At 50.4% G+C, this 20,319-nt stretch overlaps 1 protein-coding gene across 1 annotated transcript in view; it reads left to right on the forward strand.

Annotated features, from left to right (window-relative positions):
- The window catches only part of GNG2 (G protein subunit gamma 2), a 70,739-nt gene extending 55,378 nt beyond the window's left edge, over positions 1–15,361 (forward strand). The window contains exons 2-4 of the mRNA XM_060261625.1: positions 501–589; positions 3,984–4,119; positions 14,445–15,361. Of these exons, the coding sequence (XP_060117608.1) occupies positions 4,033–4,119; positions 14,445–14,573 (216 nt within the window). The 5' untranslated portion in view covers positions 501–589; positions 3,984–4,032 and the 3' untranslated portion in view covers positions 14,574–15,361. The remainder of the gene's footprint in view (positions 1–500; positions 590–3,983; positions 4,120–14,444) is intronic.
- The last annotated feature ends 4,958 nt before the right edge of the window (positions 15,362–20,319 follow it).

Here is a 20,319-nt window from a genome sequence, read left to right on the forward strand (position 1 = left end):
GAGGGGCCATTGGTCTGATCCAACATGGCTTCTCTTATGTCCGGGGCAGTGATGCTTTTTATTCTTGGTGCTGGGGGAGGCACTGTCAGAGGGCTTCTAGAGTCCTGGCCCCACTGATGGACCTCCTGATGGCACCTGTTGTTTTTTTTGCCACTGTGTGACACAGAGTGTTGGACTGGATGGGCCATTGGGCCTGATCCAAACATGACTGCTGTTATGTTTCTTATTGTGACACGGAGTGTTGGACTGGATGGGCCATTGGCCGGATCCAACATGGCTTCTCTTACGTTCTTCTTAGACACTGGAGACTGTGCCATTTCAGCCTAACCTGCCTCGCAAGGTAGTTGTGAGGAGAAAGAAGAGTGTAAGGGCGGGAGCTGCTGTGGTTTCCCACTGGGCTGTACAAACGAAGCGAATAAATAAGCCTTCCTGACTTGTGGGTGGAGCCAAACGGAGGGGGGTGGAGCATCTAAAAACTCTCTGTTCTTTGAACCTTCCAGGAACCCCGTTGACTTCTGAAAGGAAGCGTCTCCTGGCTTGTGTCTTCTTTGCCTCCAACGTTTGCAAGAGCGAGAGAGGCAGATTCCGGGTGAGTTTATCCCACGCCGAATTGTGCCAGCTTGTTCATTTTATGGCAGGCCTATCTCCTCTGCCTCTCTACGGATGTCAAAGTAGCTAAGATCGCCGGCTGGATCTGGCGATCAAAGGTTAAACCAGACGTTTCCTGGAGGATTTGTATGTATTTACTCACACGTCGCCTGTTTAATCAAATGTGGGGCAGGTAAGCCAAACATAGAAAAAGATCTTCCAGTTTGGTGTAGGGGGTGAAGTGTGCAGACTCTTATCTGGGGGAACTGGGTTTGATTCCCCACTCCTCCACTTGCAGCTGCTAGCATGGCCTTGGGTCAGCCGTAGCTCTGGCAGAGGTTGTCCTTGAAGGGCAGCTGCTGTGAGAGCCCTCACAGCCCCACCCACCTCACAGGGTGTCTGTTGTGGGGGAGGAAGGGAAAGGAGATTGTAGGCCGTTCTGAGACTCTGTCCTTGAAAGGGCGGCTGCTGTGAGTGTCCTCTCAGCCCCACCCACCTCACAGGGTGTCTGTTGTGAGGAAGGAAGATAAAGGGGATTGTGAGCCACTCTGAGATTTGGAGTGGAGGGTGGGATATAAATCCAATATCTTCTTCTACCAGGTTGGTGTAGTGGTTAACTGTACAGACTCTTATCTGGGAGAACCGGGTTTGATTCCCCACTCCTCCAATTGCAGCTGCTGGAATGGCCTTGGGTTAGCCATAGCTCTTGTAGAATTGTCCTTGAAAGGGCAGTTGCTGTGAGAGCCCTTTCAGCCCCTCCCACCTCACAGGGTGTCTGTTGTGGGGGAGGTAGGGGAAGGAGATTGTAGGCTGCTCTGAGACTCTGTCCTTGAAAGGGCAGCTGCTGGGAGAGCCCTCTCAGCCCCACCCACCTCACAGGGTGTCTGTTATGAGGAAGGAAGATAAAGGGCCACTCTGAGATTTGGAGTGGTGGGTGGGATATAAATCCAATATCTTTTTCTACCAGTTTGGTGTAGTGGTTAAGTGTACAGACTGTTATCTGGGAGAACCGGATATGATTCCCCACTCCTCAACATACATCTGCTAGAATGGTCTTGGGTCAGCGAGAGCTCTGGCAGAGGTTGCCCTTGAAAGGGCAGCTACTGTGAGAGCCCGCTCAGCCCCACCCACCTCACGGGGTGTCTGTTGTGGGGGAGGAAGGGAAAGGAGATTGTAAACCGCTCTGAGTCTCTGATTCAGAGAGAAGGGCGGTGTATAAATCTGCAATTCTTCTTCTTCTTGGAAGTTTGGGGTAGTGGTTAAGTGTACAGACTCTTATCTGGGAGAACCAGGTTTGATTCCCCGCTCCTCCACTTGCACCTGCTAGCATGGCCTTGGGTCAGCCATAGCTCTGGCAGAGGTTGTCCTTGAAAGGGCAGCTGCTGTGAGAGCCCTCTCAGCCCCACCTACCTCACAGGGCGTCTGTTGTGGGGGAGGAAGATAAAGGAGATTGTGAGCCACTCTGAGATTCAGAGTGGAGGGTGTGATATAAATCCAATATCATCGTCATCATCTTCTCCTTCTTCTGCACCACGGGGCTTAAACAGAGTGAAAGAGCAGCCTTAAAACCAATCACTGGTATTTTAAAACGGCAAGCAGCCCAATGAGTCGAAATCGGCATGGGAATTGCTGGGATGAGACAGGCTCTTAGGTCTCCCAGGTCTCCACTTAGCGATTAAAAAAAAAAATTAAAGTATTTATCGGCTGCCTCTCCTTTCTGAAAAAATCATGATGCCCCGCGGGGCCTCTCCGCATCCAAAGTGAAACACTGGGCTAAAGTCACATAGAGCCAATTTGGTGTAGTGGTGAAGAGTGCGGACTCTTATCTGGGAGAACCGGGTTTGATTCCCCTCTCCTCCACTTGCAGCTGCTGGAATGGCCTTGGGTCAGCCGTAGCTCTCGCAGAGGTTATCCTTGAAAGGGCAGCTTCTGTCAGAGCTCTCTCAGCCCCACCCACCTCACCGGGTGACTGTTGTGGGGAAAGGAGATTGTGAGCCGCTTTGAGACTCTGAGATTCAGGGTGGAGAGCGGGATATAAATGCAATACCATCATCATCATCATCTTTAACACATTCACAAGAAAGCAGCAGTGCTTCCTCGTACTTCCTGATTTTATCAGCAAGTGCTGGATTACTTGTGATACGAATTGCATATTAGTGTGAAGAGTGAAGCGAAATAGCGGCACAGTACTGTAGCTTGGATAAAGCAGTAATGTGAAACAGGAACACAGACCAGATAGAGCTGATGTTGGTACTTGGAAATGGTCCGAAGTATCCTCTGCAGACATCGTGCAAATCCAGATCGTACTACGAATTTTTGCTACCAGTAAAGAAACTGGGATTTCTATATTTTTTGGAGAAGGCATTCTTTATTGAACTTTATTGAGTATTGGACATTGGATAAAAGGTACTTTGTACATGGAGGTGTTGCTCTCCTTCCAGTCTCCTATTTGGGTGATTTTTCTCTGTTGCTTAATCCCCAGGTGGGGGCAGGAGATTCCCTGGTTTGGAGGCCCTCTCCCTGCTTCAGGGCCGTCAGAAAATGGGGGGGTGTGGGGGGGAAATGTCTGCAGGGCGCTCCGTTATTCCCAATGGAGACTGATTCTCATAGGGTATAATGGAGAATTGATCTCTGAGGGGCTGGGTTTTTTTTTTGAGGTAGAGGCACCAAATTTGCAGCATAGCATCCGGCGGCTCTCCTCAGAACACCCCCAAGTTTCAAAAAGGTTGGACCAAGGGGTCCGATTCTATGAGCCTCCAAAGAAGGTGCCCCTATCCTACATTATTTCCAACGGAGGGAAGGCATTTAAAAGGAGCGTGGGTCCCTTTAAATGTGATGGCCAGAACTCCCTTTGGAGTTCAGTTAATGCTTGTCACACCCTTGCTCCTGGCTCCACCCCCAAAGGCTCCTGGCTCCACCCCCAAGTCCCCAGATATTTCTTGAATTGGACCTGGCAACCTTAACTGGTCCCTTGTTCTGAACAAAGCTCGGAACAGTCATTCTTTGGAGGAGGGGCCGTGGCTCAGGGGAGGGGCCTCTGCTTGGCATGCAGAAGGTCCCAGGTTCAGTCCCCGGCCTCTCCAGTTAAAAGGACCAGGTGGTAAATGATGGAGGAAACCTCTGTCTGAGACCCTGGAGAGCAGCTGCCGGCCTGAGCAGACAAGACCGACCGGGATGGACCGAAAGGTCTGATTTGGTACGGGGGCAGCTTCGTGTGTTCAAAAGACATACAAGTCTAGCTAAAGCACGGCTGGGATCTCGTTGCCCACGAAAAGAGGATTAATCATTAATCGCCACCTCCCCCTGCGATCTTTCACGTCTCTTGCAGGAGCCCGGGCGGTTGATCAGCTTCCTGATGGATGGCCTTAATTTCTTCTTTTTCCCTTCTTTGGCAGAGCGTGCTCGAAGCGTGGGGTGGAAAGAGGCACGACCAAGACGGCGCCGATGGCCAGCAACAACACCACCAGCATCGCGCAAGCCAGGAAACTGGTGGAACAGCTCAAAATGGAAGCAAATATCGACAGAATAAAGGTAATGCGGCATGGTCTTGGCGTCTGCTGACTTTCGGCACCGGGGCCGGCTTCGCCCACTAGGCAAACTAGGCGATTGCCTGGAGCGCCAAGAAGAAGGCGCCAAGAAGAAGAAGAATTTTAGATTTATACCCCACCTTCTCTCTGAATCAGAGTCTCAGAGCAGCTTACAAGTTAGGCTCCCCCCCCTCCTGATGCCCAAGACGAACGCCTAAATTTGTCTCTCCCCACTGCTGCCAGCCTCCTCCCTTACCTTCCAACATGTTGTGCTCTGTCCCCCCCCCCCCCCCCCCCGGCGCGCAATAAGAGAAGTGCACTGCTACGAGAATCGGCCCTGCTAGCTTCAAGGTGGCAAGCAACTGAGCATTCTTTGAAGAGAGAGCTGGAGGAGGCTTTGCTCCCCCATCACTTCCGGTTCCGGAAAGGAGCGGGGAGAAGCATAGAGCCAGTTTGGTGTAGTGGTAAAGAACATAAGAACATGAGAGAAGCCATGTTGGATAAGGCCAATGGCCCCTCCAGTCCAACACTCTGTGTCACATAAGAACATAAGAGAAACCATGTTGGATCAGGCAAATGGCACATCCAGTCCAACACTCTGTGTCACATAAGAACATAAGAGAAACCATGTTGGATCAGGCCAATGGCACATCCAGTCCAACACTCTGTGTCACATAAGAACATAAGAGAAGCCATGTTGGATCAGGCCAATGACCCATCCAGTCCAACACTCCGTGTCACATAAGAACATAAGAGAAGCCATGTTGGATCAGGCCAATGGCCCATCCAGTCCAACACTCTGTGTCACAGAAGAACATAAGAGAAGCCATGTTGGATCAGGACAGTGGCCCCTCCAGTCCAACACTCTGTGTCACATAAGAACATAAGAGAAGCCATGTTGGATCAGGCCAATGGCTCATCCAATCCAACACTCTGTGTCACATAAGAACATAAGAGAAGCCATGTTGGATCAGGCCAATGGCTCATCCAATCCAACGCTCTGTGTCACATAAGAACATAAGAGAAGCCATGTTGGATCGGGCCAATGGCTCATCCAGTCCAACGCTCTGTGTCACATAAGAACATAAGAGAAGCCATGTTGGATCAGGCCAGTGGCCCCTCCAGTCCAACACTCTGTGTCACATAAGAACATCAGAGAAGCCATGTTGAATCAGGCCAGTGGCCCCTCCAGTCCAACACTCTGTGTCACATAAGAACATCAGAGAAGCCATGTTGGATCAGGCCAGTGGCCCCTCCAGTCCAACACTCTGTGTCACATAAGAACATAAGAGAAGCCATGTTGGATAAGGCCAGTGGCCCATCCAGTCCAACACTCTGTGTCACATAAGAACATAAGAGAAGCCATGTTGGATCAGGCCACTAGCCCATCCAGTCCAACACTCTGTGTCACATAAGAACATAAGAGAAGCCATGTCGGATCAGGCCAGTGGCCCCTCCAGTCCAACACTCTGTGTCACATAAGAACATAAGAGAAGCCATGTTGGATAAGGCCAGTGGCCCATCCAGTCCAACACTCTGTGTCACATAAGAACATAAGAGAAGCCATGTTGGATCAGGCCACTAGCCCATCCAGTCCAACACTCTGTGTCACATAAGAACATAAGAGAAGCCATGTCGGATCAGGCCAGTGGCCCCTCCAGTCCAACACTCTGTGTCACATAAGAACATAAGAGAAGCCATGTTGGATAAGGCCAGTGGCCCATCCAGTCCAACACTCTGTGTCACATAAGAACATAAGAGAAGCCTTGTTGGATCAGGCCAGTGGCCCATCCAGTCCAACACTCTGTGTCACACAGTGGCAATATATGTGTGTATATATGCACACACACACGCATATACATACATATGCACACACACACACACACATATACATACTGTGGCTAATAGCTACTGATCGACCTCTGCTCCATATTTTTATCCAATCTCCTCTTGAAGCTGGCTATGCTTGTAGCCGCCACCAACTCCTGTGGCAGTGAATTCCACATGTTACTCACCCTTTGGGCGAAGAAGGACTTCCTTTTATCTGTTCTGACCTGATTGCTCAGCAATTTCATCGAATGCCCAAGTTCTTGTATTGTGAGAAAGGGAGAAAAGTACTTCTTTCTCTACTTTCTCCATCGCATGCATAATCTTGTAAACCTCTATCATGTCACCCCGCAGTCGACGTTTCTCCAAGCTAAAGAGCCCCAAGCGTTTTAACCTTTCTTTAGAGGGAAAGTGTTCCTACCCTTGAATCATTCTAGTTGCCCTTTTCTGGACTTTTCCCAATGCTATAATATCTTTTTTGAGGTGCGGTGACCAGAATTGTACACAGTATTCCAAATGAGACCGCACCATCGATTTATACAGGAGTGTTATGATACTGGCTGATTTGTTTTCAATTCCCTTCCTGTGTGCGGACTCTTCTTTTGGAGAACCGGGTTTGATTCCCCACTCCTCCCCTTGCAGCTGCTGAAATTGCCTTGGGTCAGCCATAGCTCTGGCAGAGGTTGTCCTTGAAAGGGAAGCTTCTGGGAGAGCTCTCTCAGCCCCACCGACCTCACAGGGTGTCTGTTGTGGGGGGGAGAAGATAAAGGAGATTGTGAGCCACTCTGAGATTCAGAGTGGAGGGTGTGATATAAATTCAATATCATCGTCATCTTCTCCTTCTTCTGCACCACGGGGCTTAAACAGAGTGGAACAGCTGCCTTAAAACCAATCACTGGTATTTTAAAACGGCAAGCAGCCCAATGAGTCGAAATCGGCATGGGAATCGCTGGGATGAGACAGGCTCTTAGATCCTTTAAGGGGTCTGCAGCATCCTAAACAAGCTGCCGTCTGCTCTCCCATGCTGTTCTGAGATTTTGCCAGGTCTCCACTTATACAAACTGGAGAGCCAGTTTAGTGTAGTGGTTAAATGTGCGGACTCTTATCTGGGAGAACCGGGTTTGATTCCCCACTCCTCCACTTGCACCTGCTGGGATGGCCTTGGGTCAGCCATAGCTCTGGCAGAGGCTGTCCTTGAAAGGGCAGCTGCTGGGAGAGCCCTCTCAGCCCCATCCACCTCACAGGGTGTCTGTTGTGGGGGAGGAAGGGAAAGGAGATTGTGAGCCGCTCTGAGACTCTTCGGAGTGGAGGGCGGGATATAAATCCAATATCTTCATCTACCTCACAGGGTGTCTGTTGTGGGGGAGGAAGGGAAAGGAGATTGTGAGCCGCTCTGAGACTCTTCTGAGTGGAGGGCAGGATATAAATCCAATATCTTCATCTACCTCACAGGGTGTCTGTTGTGGGGGAGGAAGGGAAAGGAGATTGTGAGCCGCTCTGAGACTCTTCGGAGTGGAGGGCAGGATATAAATCCTATATCTTCATCTACCTCACAGGGTGTCTGTTGTGGGGGAGGAAGGGAAAGGAGATTGTGAGCCGCTCTGAGACTCTTCGGAGTGGAGGGCGGGATATAAATCCAATATCTTCTTCTTCCACTTACCGATTTTAAAATATATATATATATTTAAAATATTTATCGCCTGCCTCTCCTTTCTGAAAAAATTATGATGCTCCGCATCCAAAGTGAAACACTGGGCTAAAGTCACATAGAGCAGTTTAGTATAGTGGTTAAGTGCCTGGACTCTCATCTGTGAGAACTAGGTTCAATTCCCCATTCCTCCACTTGCACCTGCTGGAATGCCCTTGGGTCAGCCATAGCTCCTGCAGAGATGTCCTTGAAGGGGCAGCTTCTGGGAGAGCCCTCTCCAGCCCCACCTACCTCACAGGGTGTCTGTTGTGGGGGAGGAAGGGAAAGGAGATTGCAGGCCGCTCTGAGACTCTTTCCTTGAAAGGGCAGCTTCTGGGAGAGCCCTCTCAGCCCCACCCACCTCACAGGGTGTCTGTTGTGGGGGAGGAAGGGAAAGGAGATTGTAGGCCGCTCTGAGACTCTGTCCTTGAAAGGGCAGCTGCTGTGAGAGCCCTCTCAGCCCCACCCACCTCACAGGGTGCCTGTTGTGGGGGAGGAAGGGAAAGGAGATTGCAGGCCGCTCTGAGACTCTTTCCTTGAAAGGGCAGCTTCTGGGAGAGCCCTCTCAGCCCCACCCACCTCACAGGGTGTCTGTTGTGGGGGAGGAAGGGAAAGGAGATTGTAGGCCGCTCTGAGTCTCTGTCCTTGAAAGGGCAGCTGCTGTGAGAGCCCTCTCCAGCTCCACCCACCTCACAGGGTGTCTGTTGTGGGGGAGGAAGGGAAAGGAGATTGCAGGCCGCTCTGAGACTCTTTCCTTGAAAGGGCAGCTGCTGAGAGAGCCCTCTCAGCCCCACCCACCTCACAGGGTGTTTGTTGTGGGGGAGGAAGGGAAAGGAGATTATAAGCTGCTCTGAGACTCTGATTCAGGGAGAAGGGCGGGGTATAAATCTGCAGTCTTCTTCTTCTTCTGATGAGCTGCAATAAAATTGGACAGAATGACCAAAGGGGAAAGCAGATATAAAACCATGAAAGCATGGTGGAAAAGCACAGGACTATAAAAGCAGTTTTAATCACACACACTAAACTTAACCAGACAGGGTTGTCGAACTCCGTTGTTTTGTGAGCCGGATTTGATATAAATGAGACCTTGTTGGGCCAGGCCATGTGTATACCTATTTAAGATTAGGTAGCGGAGATATAAACTTTATAAAGGACACAGACAAACACAGTTAAATGGTGTTGTTTTTTTTTAAAAAAAAAACACCTTAAAACATTAGCGCTTGTTGGTATTAAAGGTGCTTCTTTGTATCTCTCCCATGGGATCCAGGGAACTGGGCAAAGGAAGCCCTGGCTCTTTCCTTCCTTCCTTCCCCAGGGGACCAGGAGGGGGATGAGCCTCAGCCAATAGAAGGAAGAGAGGCTTGGCTCAGCAGCTCTGCGGTGCGATTGAGAGAGCCTGGAAAAACAAGCTTTGCCCTTCCAACAAATTTTGATTTTTTTTTTTTTTGTCTTCAATATATGGGTTTCTTGCAAACAATATCAGCTTCCAATTTTGCGAAGTATTTAAAAACGTTCCTTCTCTTCAACGGGGAATGAAGTCCATTCGCATTAGTAGAGACTGTTGACCCCATTATGAATCTTTCTTATCACTATCCTTTTTTATCTTTTTTGATCTGTAATCGAGTTTGGTACTTCTTTGCCTCACTTGAATCTTCTTCCTCTGAGCTTACTTCTTGCCCATCCTTCTTCCTCCTTCCCAGATTTCTCCAGGAAGTTCTCAGCTTTAAAGATTGCGTTAAGAGACAGGGAGAAGGAAGCCGAGAACAGCCATTTGCTTTGGGGCCTGATAGGAGCCCATGGGGGCCTGATTCAACCCCTGAGCCACATGTTTGACATCCCTGACCTAGGGGAATAAAAAAAATTGGGAGGGGGGGAGGCTTGTGCTTGGCACCAGGCAATCTGGTTGGGGAGGAGTTTCAAAGACAAAGTGCCACCACGGAAAAGGCCTTGCCTGTGGTTGCCACTGAACCTCAGAAAGATATAGCAATGGAAGACGGTACAGGAAGTGTAACTAAAATGATTAAGGGGATGGAGCATCTTTCCTATGAAGAAAGGTTGAAAAGGTTAGGGCTCTTTAGCTTGGAGAAATGATGACTGAGGGGTGATATGAGAGAGGTTTCCACATGGAGACGATACAGGAAGGGTAACTAAAATGATTAAGGGGATAGAACATCTTTCCTATGAAGGAAAGTTGAAGAGGTTAGGGCTCTTAAGCTTGGAGAAATGACAACTGAGGGGTGATATGAGAGAGGTTTCCACATGGAGACGGTACAGGAAGGGTAACTAAAATGGTTAACGGGATGGAACATCTTTCCTATGAAGGAAAGTTGAAGAGGTTAGGGCTCTTTAGCCTGGAGAAATGACGACTGAGGGGTGATATGAGAGAGGTTTCCACATGGAGACGGTACAGGAAGGGTGACTAAAATGGTTAAGGGGATGGAACATCTTTCCTATGAAGGAAGGCTGAAGAGGTTAGGGCTCTTTAGCTTGGAGAAATGACGACTGAGGGGTGATATGAGAGAGGTTTCCACATGGAGACGGTACAGGAAGGGTAACTAAAATGGTTAAGGGGATGGAACATCTTTCCTATGAAGGAAGGCTGAAGAGGTTAGGGCTCTTTAGCTTGGAGAAATGACGACTGAGGGGTGATATGAGAAAGGTTTCCACATGGAGACGGTATAGGAAGGGTAACTAAAATGATTAAGGGGATGGAACATCTTTCCTATGAAGGAAGGTTGAAGAGGTTAGGGCTCTTTAGCTTGGAGAAATGACGACTGAGGGGTGATATGAGAGAGGTTTCCACATGGAGACGGTACAGGAAGGGTAACTAAAATGGTTAAGGGGATGGAACATCTTTCCTATGAAGGAAGGCTGAAGAGGTTAGGGCTCTTTAGCTTGGAGAAATGACGACTGAGGGGTGATATGAGAGAGGTTTCCACATGGAGACGGTACAGGAAGGGTAACTAAAATGGTTAAGGGGATGGAACATCTTTCCTATGAAGGAAGGCTGAAGAGGTTAGGGCTCTTTAGCTTGGAGAAATGACGACTGAGGGGTGATATGAGAGGTTTCCACATGGAGACGGTACAGGAAGGGTAACTAAAATGATTAAGGGGATGGAACATCTTTCCTATGAAGGAAGGTTGAAGAGGTTAGGGTTCTTTAGCTTGGAGAAATGACGACTGAGGGGTGACATGAGAGAGGTTTCCACAATTCTGCATGGGGTAGAGAAGGCGGAGAAAGAAGTCCTTTTCTCCCTTTCTCACAAGGCAAGAACTTGTGGGCACTCAAGAAAATTCATGAGCAGTCGGCTTAGAAGGAGCCCCATGGGACAGAGTGGTAAAACCTCCCCAGCCGGGGACTCTGGTTCTGTTTGACTGCTAAACAATGAATGGGAGAACCGCTTCGCAGTAAATAAGGTAAAAGGTCAAGGTAGTTTCCTGTGCAAGCACCAGTCATTTTCGACTCTGGGGTGACGTTGCTTTCACAACGTTTTCACAGCAGGCTTTTTACAGGGTGGTTTGCCATCGCCTTCCCCAGTCATCTACGCTTTCCCCTCAGCAAGCTGGGGACTCCTTTAACCCACCTCAGAAGAATGGAAGGCTGAGTCAACCTGGAGCCGGCTACCTGAACCCAGCTTCCGCCGGGATCGAACTCAGGTCGTGAGCAGAGGGCTCCGACTGCAGTACTGCAGCTTTACCTCTCTGCGCCACGGGGCTCTAATCCCCAGGAAGCTCAGTGGGGCTTCCATCTAAGTGAGGCAAGCATCAACGTCAGTGTTCCCTCTAAGCTGAGTTAGTGTGAGCTAACTCGCTGTTTCTTAACCTCCAGCTCACACATTTTTGTCGTAGCTCAGGAAGGAGGACCCCCAGAAGAAGCTAATTTACACAGTCGCTCACAACTTTCATACCAGTAGCTCACAACGTTGAATTTCTCCTCACAGGACTCCACAGTTTAGAGAAGACGACGACATTGGATTTATATCCCGCCCTTCACTCTGAATCTCAGAGCGGCTCGCAATCTCCTTTATCTTCTGCACCCCCCAACCCACACACACACACACACACAACAGACAACCTGTGATGTGGGTGAGCCTGAGAGAACTCTCCCAGAAGCTGCCCTTTCAAGGGCAACTCTGCCAGAGAGCTATGGCTGACCATAATCCCCAGGTGGAATAGTCAGCCGCCCTGAGCCACCTCGGTAGGAAGGGCGGGATATAAATCGAAATATAAATAAATAAATAAATAAAATAAATTCCTCAGCTATGGCTGACTCACCCTCCACTCCGAATCTCAGAGTGGCTCACAATCTCCTTTATCATCTTCCCCCACAACAGACACCCTGTGAAGTAGGTGGAGCTGAGAGAGCTCTCATAGAAACTGCCCTTCCAAGGACAGAGTCTCAGAGCGGCCTACAATCTCCTTTCCCTCCCTCCCCCACAACAGACACCCTGTGAGGTGGGTGGGGCTGGAGAGGGCTGTCACAGCAGCTGCCCTTTCAAGGACAACCTCTGCCAGAGCCATGGCCGACCCAAGGCCATTCCAGCAGCTGCAAGTGGAGGAGTGGGGAATCAAACCCTGTTCTCCCAGATAAGAGTCTGCACACTTCACCACTACACCAAACTGGTGTTGATTGGCATCCATTCGGAACACAGTTTGGGGATACAGAATACCTTCCGCCTGGAACATTGATGAGCCGATGTCAGCGAGATTGGGGGGCAAGCCTCCTGTTAATAATCCACGACCCACTTGAGCAGATGCATAGGAGACGGGTCTCGGCATGCGATCGGCTTCCTTAAAATTGGGAATGTTGGGTGAAATATTTACTATAATCCTTTTGTTTCTTCCTCACCACCCCGCCCCCCACCACAATCTTCGAGCTTTTCTCTCTTTTCTTTACCCGATAAACTAAGGATCGGCAGCCAGATAAATAGCCCGGTAGTTTGGAATTTCAGCCAGGCTGGCTTGACGCTGAGAGCTCCAGACAGCCACGGCCGGCCTCTAGCTCCCTTTGCGCATTGCCATGGCAACGGCAGGCATGCACCGGAGCAGCTCGGGGTGTTTAGAGGGGGGGGGGCTGTCAAAAGGCAGCCGCTTTCCGAAATAACGTCAGGGATTAAGCTTGCTCTCGGAAATGGCTCTTTGTCGACACAGAGGGGTTGCACGTGCGAATCAGGCTCTGAACCCAACGGTCGCATTTCGAGTTGAAGGGGCGCATTTGGGGTATGTCGTGTTCCAGAAGAAGAAGATATTGGATTTATACCCCACTCTTGAATCTCCAAACACAGAGACCCGTGGTGCAGAGTGGTAAAGCTGAATAAGAACATAAGAGAAGCCATGCTGGATCAGGCCAATCGCCCCTGGGTTTTTTGGCCACTGCGTGACATGGAGTGTTGGACTGAATGGGCCATTGGCCTGATCCAACATGGCTTCCCTTATGTTCTTATGTGACACAGAGTGTTGGACTGGATGGGCCACTGGCCTGATCCAACAGGGCTTCTCTTATGCTCTTATGTGACCCAGAGTGTTGGACTGGATGGACCATTGGCCTGATCCAACATGGCTTCTCTTATGTGACACAGTGTATTGGACTGGATGGGCCATTGGCTTGATCCAACAGGGCTTCTCTTATGTTCTTATGTGACCCAGAGTGTTGGACTGGATGAGCCATTGGCCTGATCCAGCATGGCTTCTCTTATGTTGTTATGTGACACAGAGTGTTGGACTGAATGGGCCATTGGCCTGATCCAACATGGCTTCTCTTATGTTCTTATGTGACACAGTGTGTTGGACTGGATGGGCCACTGGCCTGATCCAACATGGCTTCTCTTATGTTCTTATGTGACACAGAGTGTTGGACTGAATGGGCCATTGGCCTGATCCAACACGGCTTCTCTTATGTTCTTATGTGATACAGTGTTGGACTGGATGGGTCATTGGCCTGATCCAACATGGCTTCTCTTATGTTCTTATGTGACACAGAGTGTTGGACTGGATGGGCCACTGGCCTGATCTAACATGGCTTCTCTTATGTTCTTATGTGACACAGTGTGTTGGACTGGATGGGCCACTGGCCTGATCCAACATGGCTTCTCTTATGTTCTTATGTGACACAGAGTGTTGGACTGGATGGGCCACTGGCCTGATCCAACATGGCTTCTCTTATGTTCTTATGTGACACAGAGTGTTGGACTGGATGGGCCACTGGCCTGATCCAACAGGGCTTCTCTTATGTTCTTATGTGACACAGAGTGTTGGACTGGATGGGCCATTGGCCTGATCCAACATGGCTTCTCTTATGTTCTTATGTGACACAGAGTGTTGGACTGGAGGGGCCACTGGCCTGATCTAACATGGCTTCTCTTATGTTCTTATGTGACACAGAGTGTTGGACTGGATGGGCCACTGGCCTGATCTAACATGGCTTCTCTTATGTTCTTATGTGACACAGTGTGTTGGACTGGATGGGCCACTGGCCTGATCCAACATGGCTTCTCTTATGTTCTTATGTGACACAGAGTGTTGGACTGGATGGGCCACTGGCCTGATCCAAAATGGCTTCTCTTATGTTCTTATGTGACACGGAGTGTTGGACTGGATGGGCCATTGGCCTGATCCAACAGGGCTTCTCTTATGTTCTTATGTGACACAGAGTGTTGGACTGGATGGGCCATTGGCCTGATCCAACACGGCTTCTCTTATGTTCTTATGTGACACAGAGTGTTGGACTGGATTGGCCATTGGCCTAACCCAGCACGGCTTCTCTTATGTTGTTATGAACCCCGTAGCAAACCCCTCTCTTCTTCTCTCTGTTCCAGGTGTCTAAAGCAGCGGCCGACTTGATGGCCTACTGTGAAGCTCACGCCAAGGAGGACCCCTTGTTGACCCCGGTGCCTGCCTCAGAAAACCCCTTCCGGGAGAAGAAGTTCTTCTGCGCCATTCTGTAAACCTCACGCCAGCCCGACCCGGCTGTGGGGCCAACCCTGGACAATGATGTAGAGTTTTTTTCCCGGCGGCGCGGACTTGTTGCCGGCGTCTGCCCGACACTTTCAAAAGATCCGAGCAGCCCGGGAGTTGACAGGGGGGGAATGCATGTTCCAAGAGCAATGGGGCCTCCGTCGTCGCCGTCGGAGTTCGTGGGGTCTCGGCAGGCTACAGATCTTGACGGTTGCAGAGGGGAAAACAAAATGTGTCAGAGAGTCGAGTTTAATGTCTCTGCGTCTGCTCTCGCCAAACGCAGCTTGCTTTCGACCTCTTTCTTTCTTTCTTTTTTCCGGTCCAAATTTTGTTTAAAAAAAAAAATGAAAAGAGGGTTGTGCGGAGCAAAGCTACAACTGACAAAAAGGGGGTGGTATGTGTGTGTATATCGGTAACTGTCTTAGATTTGTTTTGCCCCCCCCCTTCCCCACGTCACTTTTATTTAATGTTCAATTGTAAAATAATCACAAGAAGTTCGATCGGTGACGTTCATCCTTAGCAGTGGGTCTTGTGCATATTTAGCATCTTAGCATAGAGGTGTATGAGGAAGGGGGGAGAGACGGCCGGCAAATCAGCCGGGACCGTTCTCTCTCTGTCCCTCTCTATCTGTTTCTCTTTTTCTTTCACGAGGAGTCACCGCAGCGGCAGAGAGTTGGCGGAGTCGTCTTGCGTGTTCCTAGCGTGCTTCGTGCCACTGTTTTTCTATCATTTGTACCTGGTAGCTTTTGTCCGGCGAGTAAATTGTACGTTGTGAAAAGAACGGCCAACTGTCTTTTCATTTCAGAGCCTCCCCTTTTGGGCTTTCAGAAGAGATCTCCCAGGTTGGAAGAAGGTTATTGCCAGGGGTTGGAATTCTAGCAGAAGCTCTTTTGCATATTAGGCCACAACCCCACGATGTAGCCAATCCTATGAGAGCTTACAAGGCTCTTCGTTGTAAGCTCTTGGAGGATTGGCTACGCCAGGAGGGTGTGGCTCACTATGCAAAGGAGCCCCTGCTAGAATTCCACCCCCGGTTATTGCACAATCGTGAATCAGACGTCTGCCGGGAGCGCCCTGTTTGTAACTTTCGATGACATTAAAGCAACAAAACAAGCTTTAATTTCAGACCCCAGGGAAACCTGGTCCTAGGAAGACCACAGAGAAGTTTAAACCACCTACTGCTAAGCTAGATTCTGCGGGAGTGACTTAAAAACCTCATAGCTACAGTCATGACTGGGAGGGAAGGCAGTATGGTATAGCCCTCTCTCCTCAGATATCGGAAGCTAATCAGGGCCAATACATCAGAAGAGCCCTGCTGGATCAGACCAGTTAGGGCCAATCTAGTCCAGCCTCCTGTCTCACACAGTGGCAAACCAGCTCCTCTGGAGGGCCAACATCAGGGCAGAGAGGCTGAGGCCTTCCTAAGAACATCAGAAGAGTCCTGGATCAACCCAGTGAGGGTCCATCTAGTCCAGCCTCTTGTCTCACACAGTGGCCAGCCAGTTCCTCTAGAGGGCCAAGAGCAAGGCAGAGAGGCCGAGGCCTTCATAACAACATCAGAAGAGCCCTGCTAGATCAGACCAGTGAGGGTCCATTTAGTCCAGCCTCCTGTCTCACACAGTGGCCAACCAGTTCCTCTGGAGGGCCAACAACAGGGCAGAGAGGCCGAGGCCTTCATAAGAACATCAGAGGAGCCCTGCTGGATCAGACCAGTGAGGGTCCATCTAGTCCAGCCTCCTGTCTCACACAGCGGCCAACCGCTTCCTCTAGAGGGCCAACAACAGGGCAGAGAGGCCGAGGCCTTCATAAGAACACCAGAAGAGTCCTGCTGGATGGCCAGCAACAGAGCATAGAGACCAAGGCATTACCCATTGTTGCCTCCTGGCTCTGGGGTTTGCCTAAGCCACCATGACTAGTTGCGTTTGACAGAATTATCCTCCGTGAATCTGTCTCATCTCCTTTTCGAGGTTTTCATTCCTGCGGCTGTCGCTACATCTTCCAGCAGCAAATCCCACATTTTAATCACTCTCTGTAAAGTCCCTGAACCTGACATCTGAGAAAGGCGCTCTCATCAGCTGCGCAGAGATGTTTTAAGTTACAACCCTTGGAGATCACTTCGGAGGCAGAAGACTGCGTTTCTTGAACTCCCCAGAGGGGCACAGAAAAGCCCCAGGCTGGGAATCATAGAATCCTAGAGTTGGAAGGGACCTCCAGGGTCATTAGTCCAACCCCCTGCACAAGGCAGGAAACTCACAAACACCTCCCCCTAAATTCACAGGATCTTCATTGCTGTCAGAGGGCCATCTAGCCTCTGTTTAAAAACCTCCAAGGAAGGAGAGCCCACCATCTCCCGAGGAAGTCTGTTCCACTGAGGAACCGATCTAAACTCACAGACACCTCCCCCTAAATTCACAGGGTCCTCATTGCTGTCAGATGGCCCTCTAGCCTCTGTTTCAAAACTTCCAAGGAAGGAGAGCCCACCACCTCCCGAGGAAGCCTGTTCCACTGAGGAACCGCTCTAAACTCACAAACACCTCCCCCTAAATTCACAGGATCCTCATTGCTGTCAGATGGCCATCTAGCCTCTGTTTCAAAACCTCCAAGGAAGGAGAGCCCACCACCTCCCGAGGAAGCCTGTTCCACTGAGGAACCGCTCTAAACTCACAAACACCTCCCCGTAAATTCACAGGATCCTCATTGCTGTCAGATGGCCCTCTAGCCTCTGTTTCAAAACTTCCAAGGTAGGAGAGCCCACCACCTCCCGAGGAAGCCTGTTCCACTGAGGAACTGCTCTAAACTCACAAACACCTCCCTCTAAATTCACAGGATCTTCACTGCTGTCAGAGGGCCATCTAGCATCTCTTTAAAAACCTCCAAGAAAGCGGAGTCCACCACCTCCCGAGGAGGAAGCCTGTTCCACTGAGGAACTGCTCTAACCGTCAGGAAGTTCTTCCTAATGTTGAGCCAGAAACTCTTCTGATTTAATTTCAACCCATTAGTTCTGGTCCTATCTTCTGGGGCCATAGAAAACAATTCCACACCCTCCTCTATATCAGGGGTGGCCAATGGTAGCTCTGCAGATGTTTTTTGCCTACAACTCCCATCAGCCCCAGCCAGCATGGCCAATGGCTGGGGCTGATGAGAGTTGTAGGCAAAATACATCTGGAGAGCTACCGTTGGCCGCTCCTGCATATGACAGCCCTTCAAGTCCTCAAAGATGGTGATCCTGTCACCTCTCAGTCGCCTCCTCTCCAGGCTAAACATGCCCAGCTCCTTCAACCTTTCCTCATTGGACTTGGTCTCCAGACCCCTCACCATCTTCGTCGCCGTCCTCTGGACCCAGCTTGTCTAGATCCTTCTTAAAATGTGGTGCCCAAAACTGAACACAAGACCCCAGGTGAGGTCTTACCAGAGCAGAGTCAAGCGATACCGCCGCTTCACGTGATCTGGACACGAGACTTCGGTTGATACAGCCCCAAACTGCATTTGCCTTTTTAGCCGCCGCATCACACTGTTGACTCAGATTCAGCGTATGTTCATTGCTTTAGCACGTGGGTCTCTTTCTCTCTCACGCACCCCCCCCCCCAAGTTGCGATCTGATGGGACTGGATGCCCATATATGACAATCGGTGCTCCAAACCTTCGCAAGGCTGACCTCCCCAAAAAGATGGGCACAGAAGGTGCTTCATATCTCCGCTAGTGGCTTCTGGGAAGTTATTGGAAGACCTTTCCTCTGGGTGTTGCCAAGTCCAGTTCAAGAAATAGCTGGGGACTTTGGGGGTGGAGCCAGGAGCAAGGGCGTGACAAGCATCGTTGAGCTCCAGAGGGAGCTCTGGCCATCACCTTTCAAGGGACCGCACACCCATTAAATGCCTTCCCTCCGCTGGAAATAATGAAGGATAGGGGCACCTTCTTTGGGGGCTCATCGAATTGGACCCCCTGGTCCAATCTTTTTGAAATTTGGACAGTGTTTTGAGGAGAGGCATCAGATGCTATACTGCAAATGTGGTCTCCCTACCTCAAAAAACAGGCCCCCCCACGCGGCCCCAGAAACCGACGGATCAATTTTCCATTATACCCTAAGGGAATAGTCTCCATAGGAAATAATGGAGTGCCCAGCAGACATTTCCCTCCCCCCCCTGCTTTCTGATCACCCTGAAATGGGGGGAGGGCCTACAAACCAGGGGATCCCCTGCCCCCACCTGGGGATTGGCAACCCTTGCATAGGCAGAGTTCCTTTCTCTTACCTATTGGGTCAGCGCCAGTTCAGTCTCTTGCAAAGCGGAGGGTGGGTTTCAGTGGACAGAGGGCGGGGGGAGCCAGAAGGGGTGTGTGTGTTTGTATCACACTCAGTGTTCCCTCTAAGCTGAGTTAGCATGAGTTCTCTCTCTCACACACACACGAAGACACACACACACAGTCTAGGGCAGTGATGATCTGTCTTCTTGGTGCTTGGGGGGCAGAGTGGGAAGGCTTCTGTAGTTCTGCTCTTGCTGGTGGACCTCCTGATGGCCCCTGGGTTTTGGCCTCTGTGTGAGATGGGGGCTGGAGCGTAAGAATGTCAGAGAAGGCATGTTGGATCAGGCCAATAGGCCATCCAGTCCAACAGTCTGTGTGACACAGTGGCCAAAAACCCCAGGTGCCATCAGGAGGTCCATCAGTGGGGCTAGAAGCTCTCCACTGTGCCCCCCCAAGCACCAAGAATAAAGAGCATCACTGCCCCAGACAGAGTTCCAACAATAAGCTGTGGCTTACAGCCATTGATAGACCTCTGCTCCAGATGCTTATCCCATCTCCTCTTGAAGCTTGCTATGCTTGTAGCCTCCACTACCTCCTGTGGCAGTGAATCTTGCTCACTTCTTTTCCCATCACCTCCTGCCTGGTCCTTTTTTAATTGGAGATGACAGAGGTTGAACCTGGGATCTTCTGCATGCCAAGCAGAGGCTGGACTGATGTTCCATTGGGCCTCTCCCCTTTATCCTGCCCAATAGGTTCGTTATAGAGAGTGAACCCTGGAGGTCACCCAGGGAGTTTGAGAGTGAGCAGGGATAAGAACTTGGACTTCCCAGGTTTCATTCGATGCATGGACCCTTCTATCACACTGCCTGCCTTGAGACAGTGCTGGTTCTCCCCCTTCAAGCCAACCCATTACATATTTAAGAAAATGCGAAGAGCCGTGCTGGACCAGACCAGTAAAGATCCATCTAGTCCAGCACCCTGTCTCACACAGTGGCCAACCAATTCCTCTGGAGGGCCAACAACAGGGCAGAGAGGCTGAGGCCTTTCTGTGAGAAGAACATCAGAAGAGCCCTGCTGGATCAGACCACTGAGGGTGCATCTAGTCCAGCATACTTCCTATCTCACTCAGTAGCCAACCTTTTCCTCTGTAGGGCCAACAGCAGGGCAGAGAGGCTGAGGCCTTCATAAGAACATCAGAAGAGCCCTGCTGGATCAGACCAGTGAGGGTCCATCTAGTCCAGCATCCTGTCTCACGCAGTGGCCAACCAGTTCCTCTGGAGGACTAGCAATAGGGCCTAGATGCCAAGGCCTTCATAAGAATATCAGAAGAGCCCTGCTGGATCAGACCAGGGAGGGTCCATCTAGTCCAGCATCCCATCTCACACAGTGGCCAACCAATTCCTCTGGAGGGCCAACAACAGGGCAGAGAGGCCGAGGCCTTCCCCTGAGAAGAACATCAGAAGAGCCAAGCTGGATCAGACCACTGAGGGTCCATCA

This window comes from Heteronotia binoei, chromosome 21 (genome assembly GCF_032191835.1).
Source record: "Heteronotia binoei isolate CCM8104 ecotype False Entrance Well chromosome 21, APGP_CSIRO_Hbin_v1, whole genome shotgun sequence".
NCBI classification, from domain to species: Eukaryota; Metazoa; Chordata; class Lepidosauria; order Squamata; family Gekkonidae; genus Heteronotia; species Heteronotia binoei.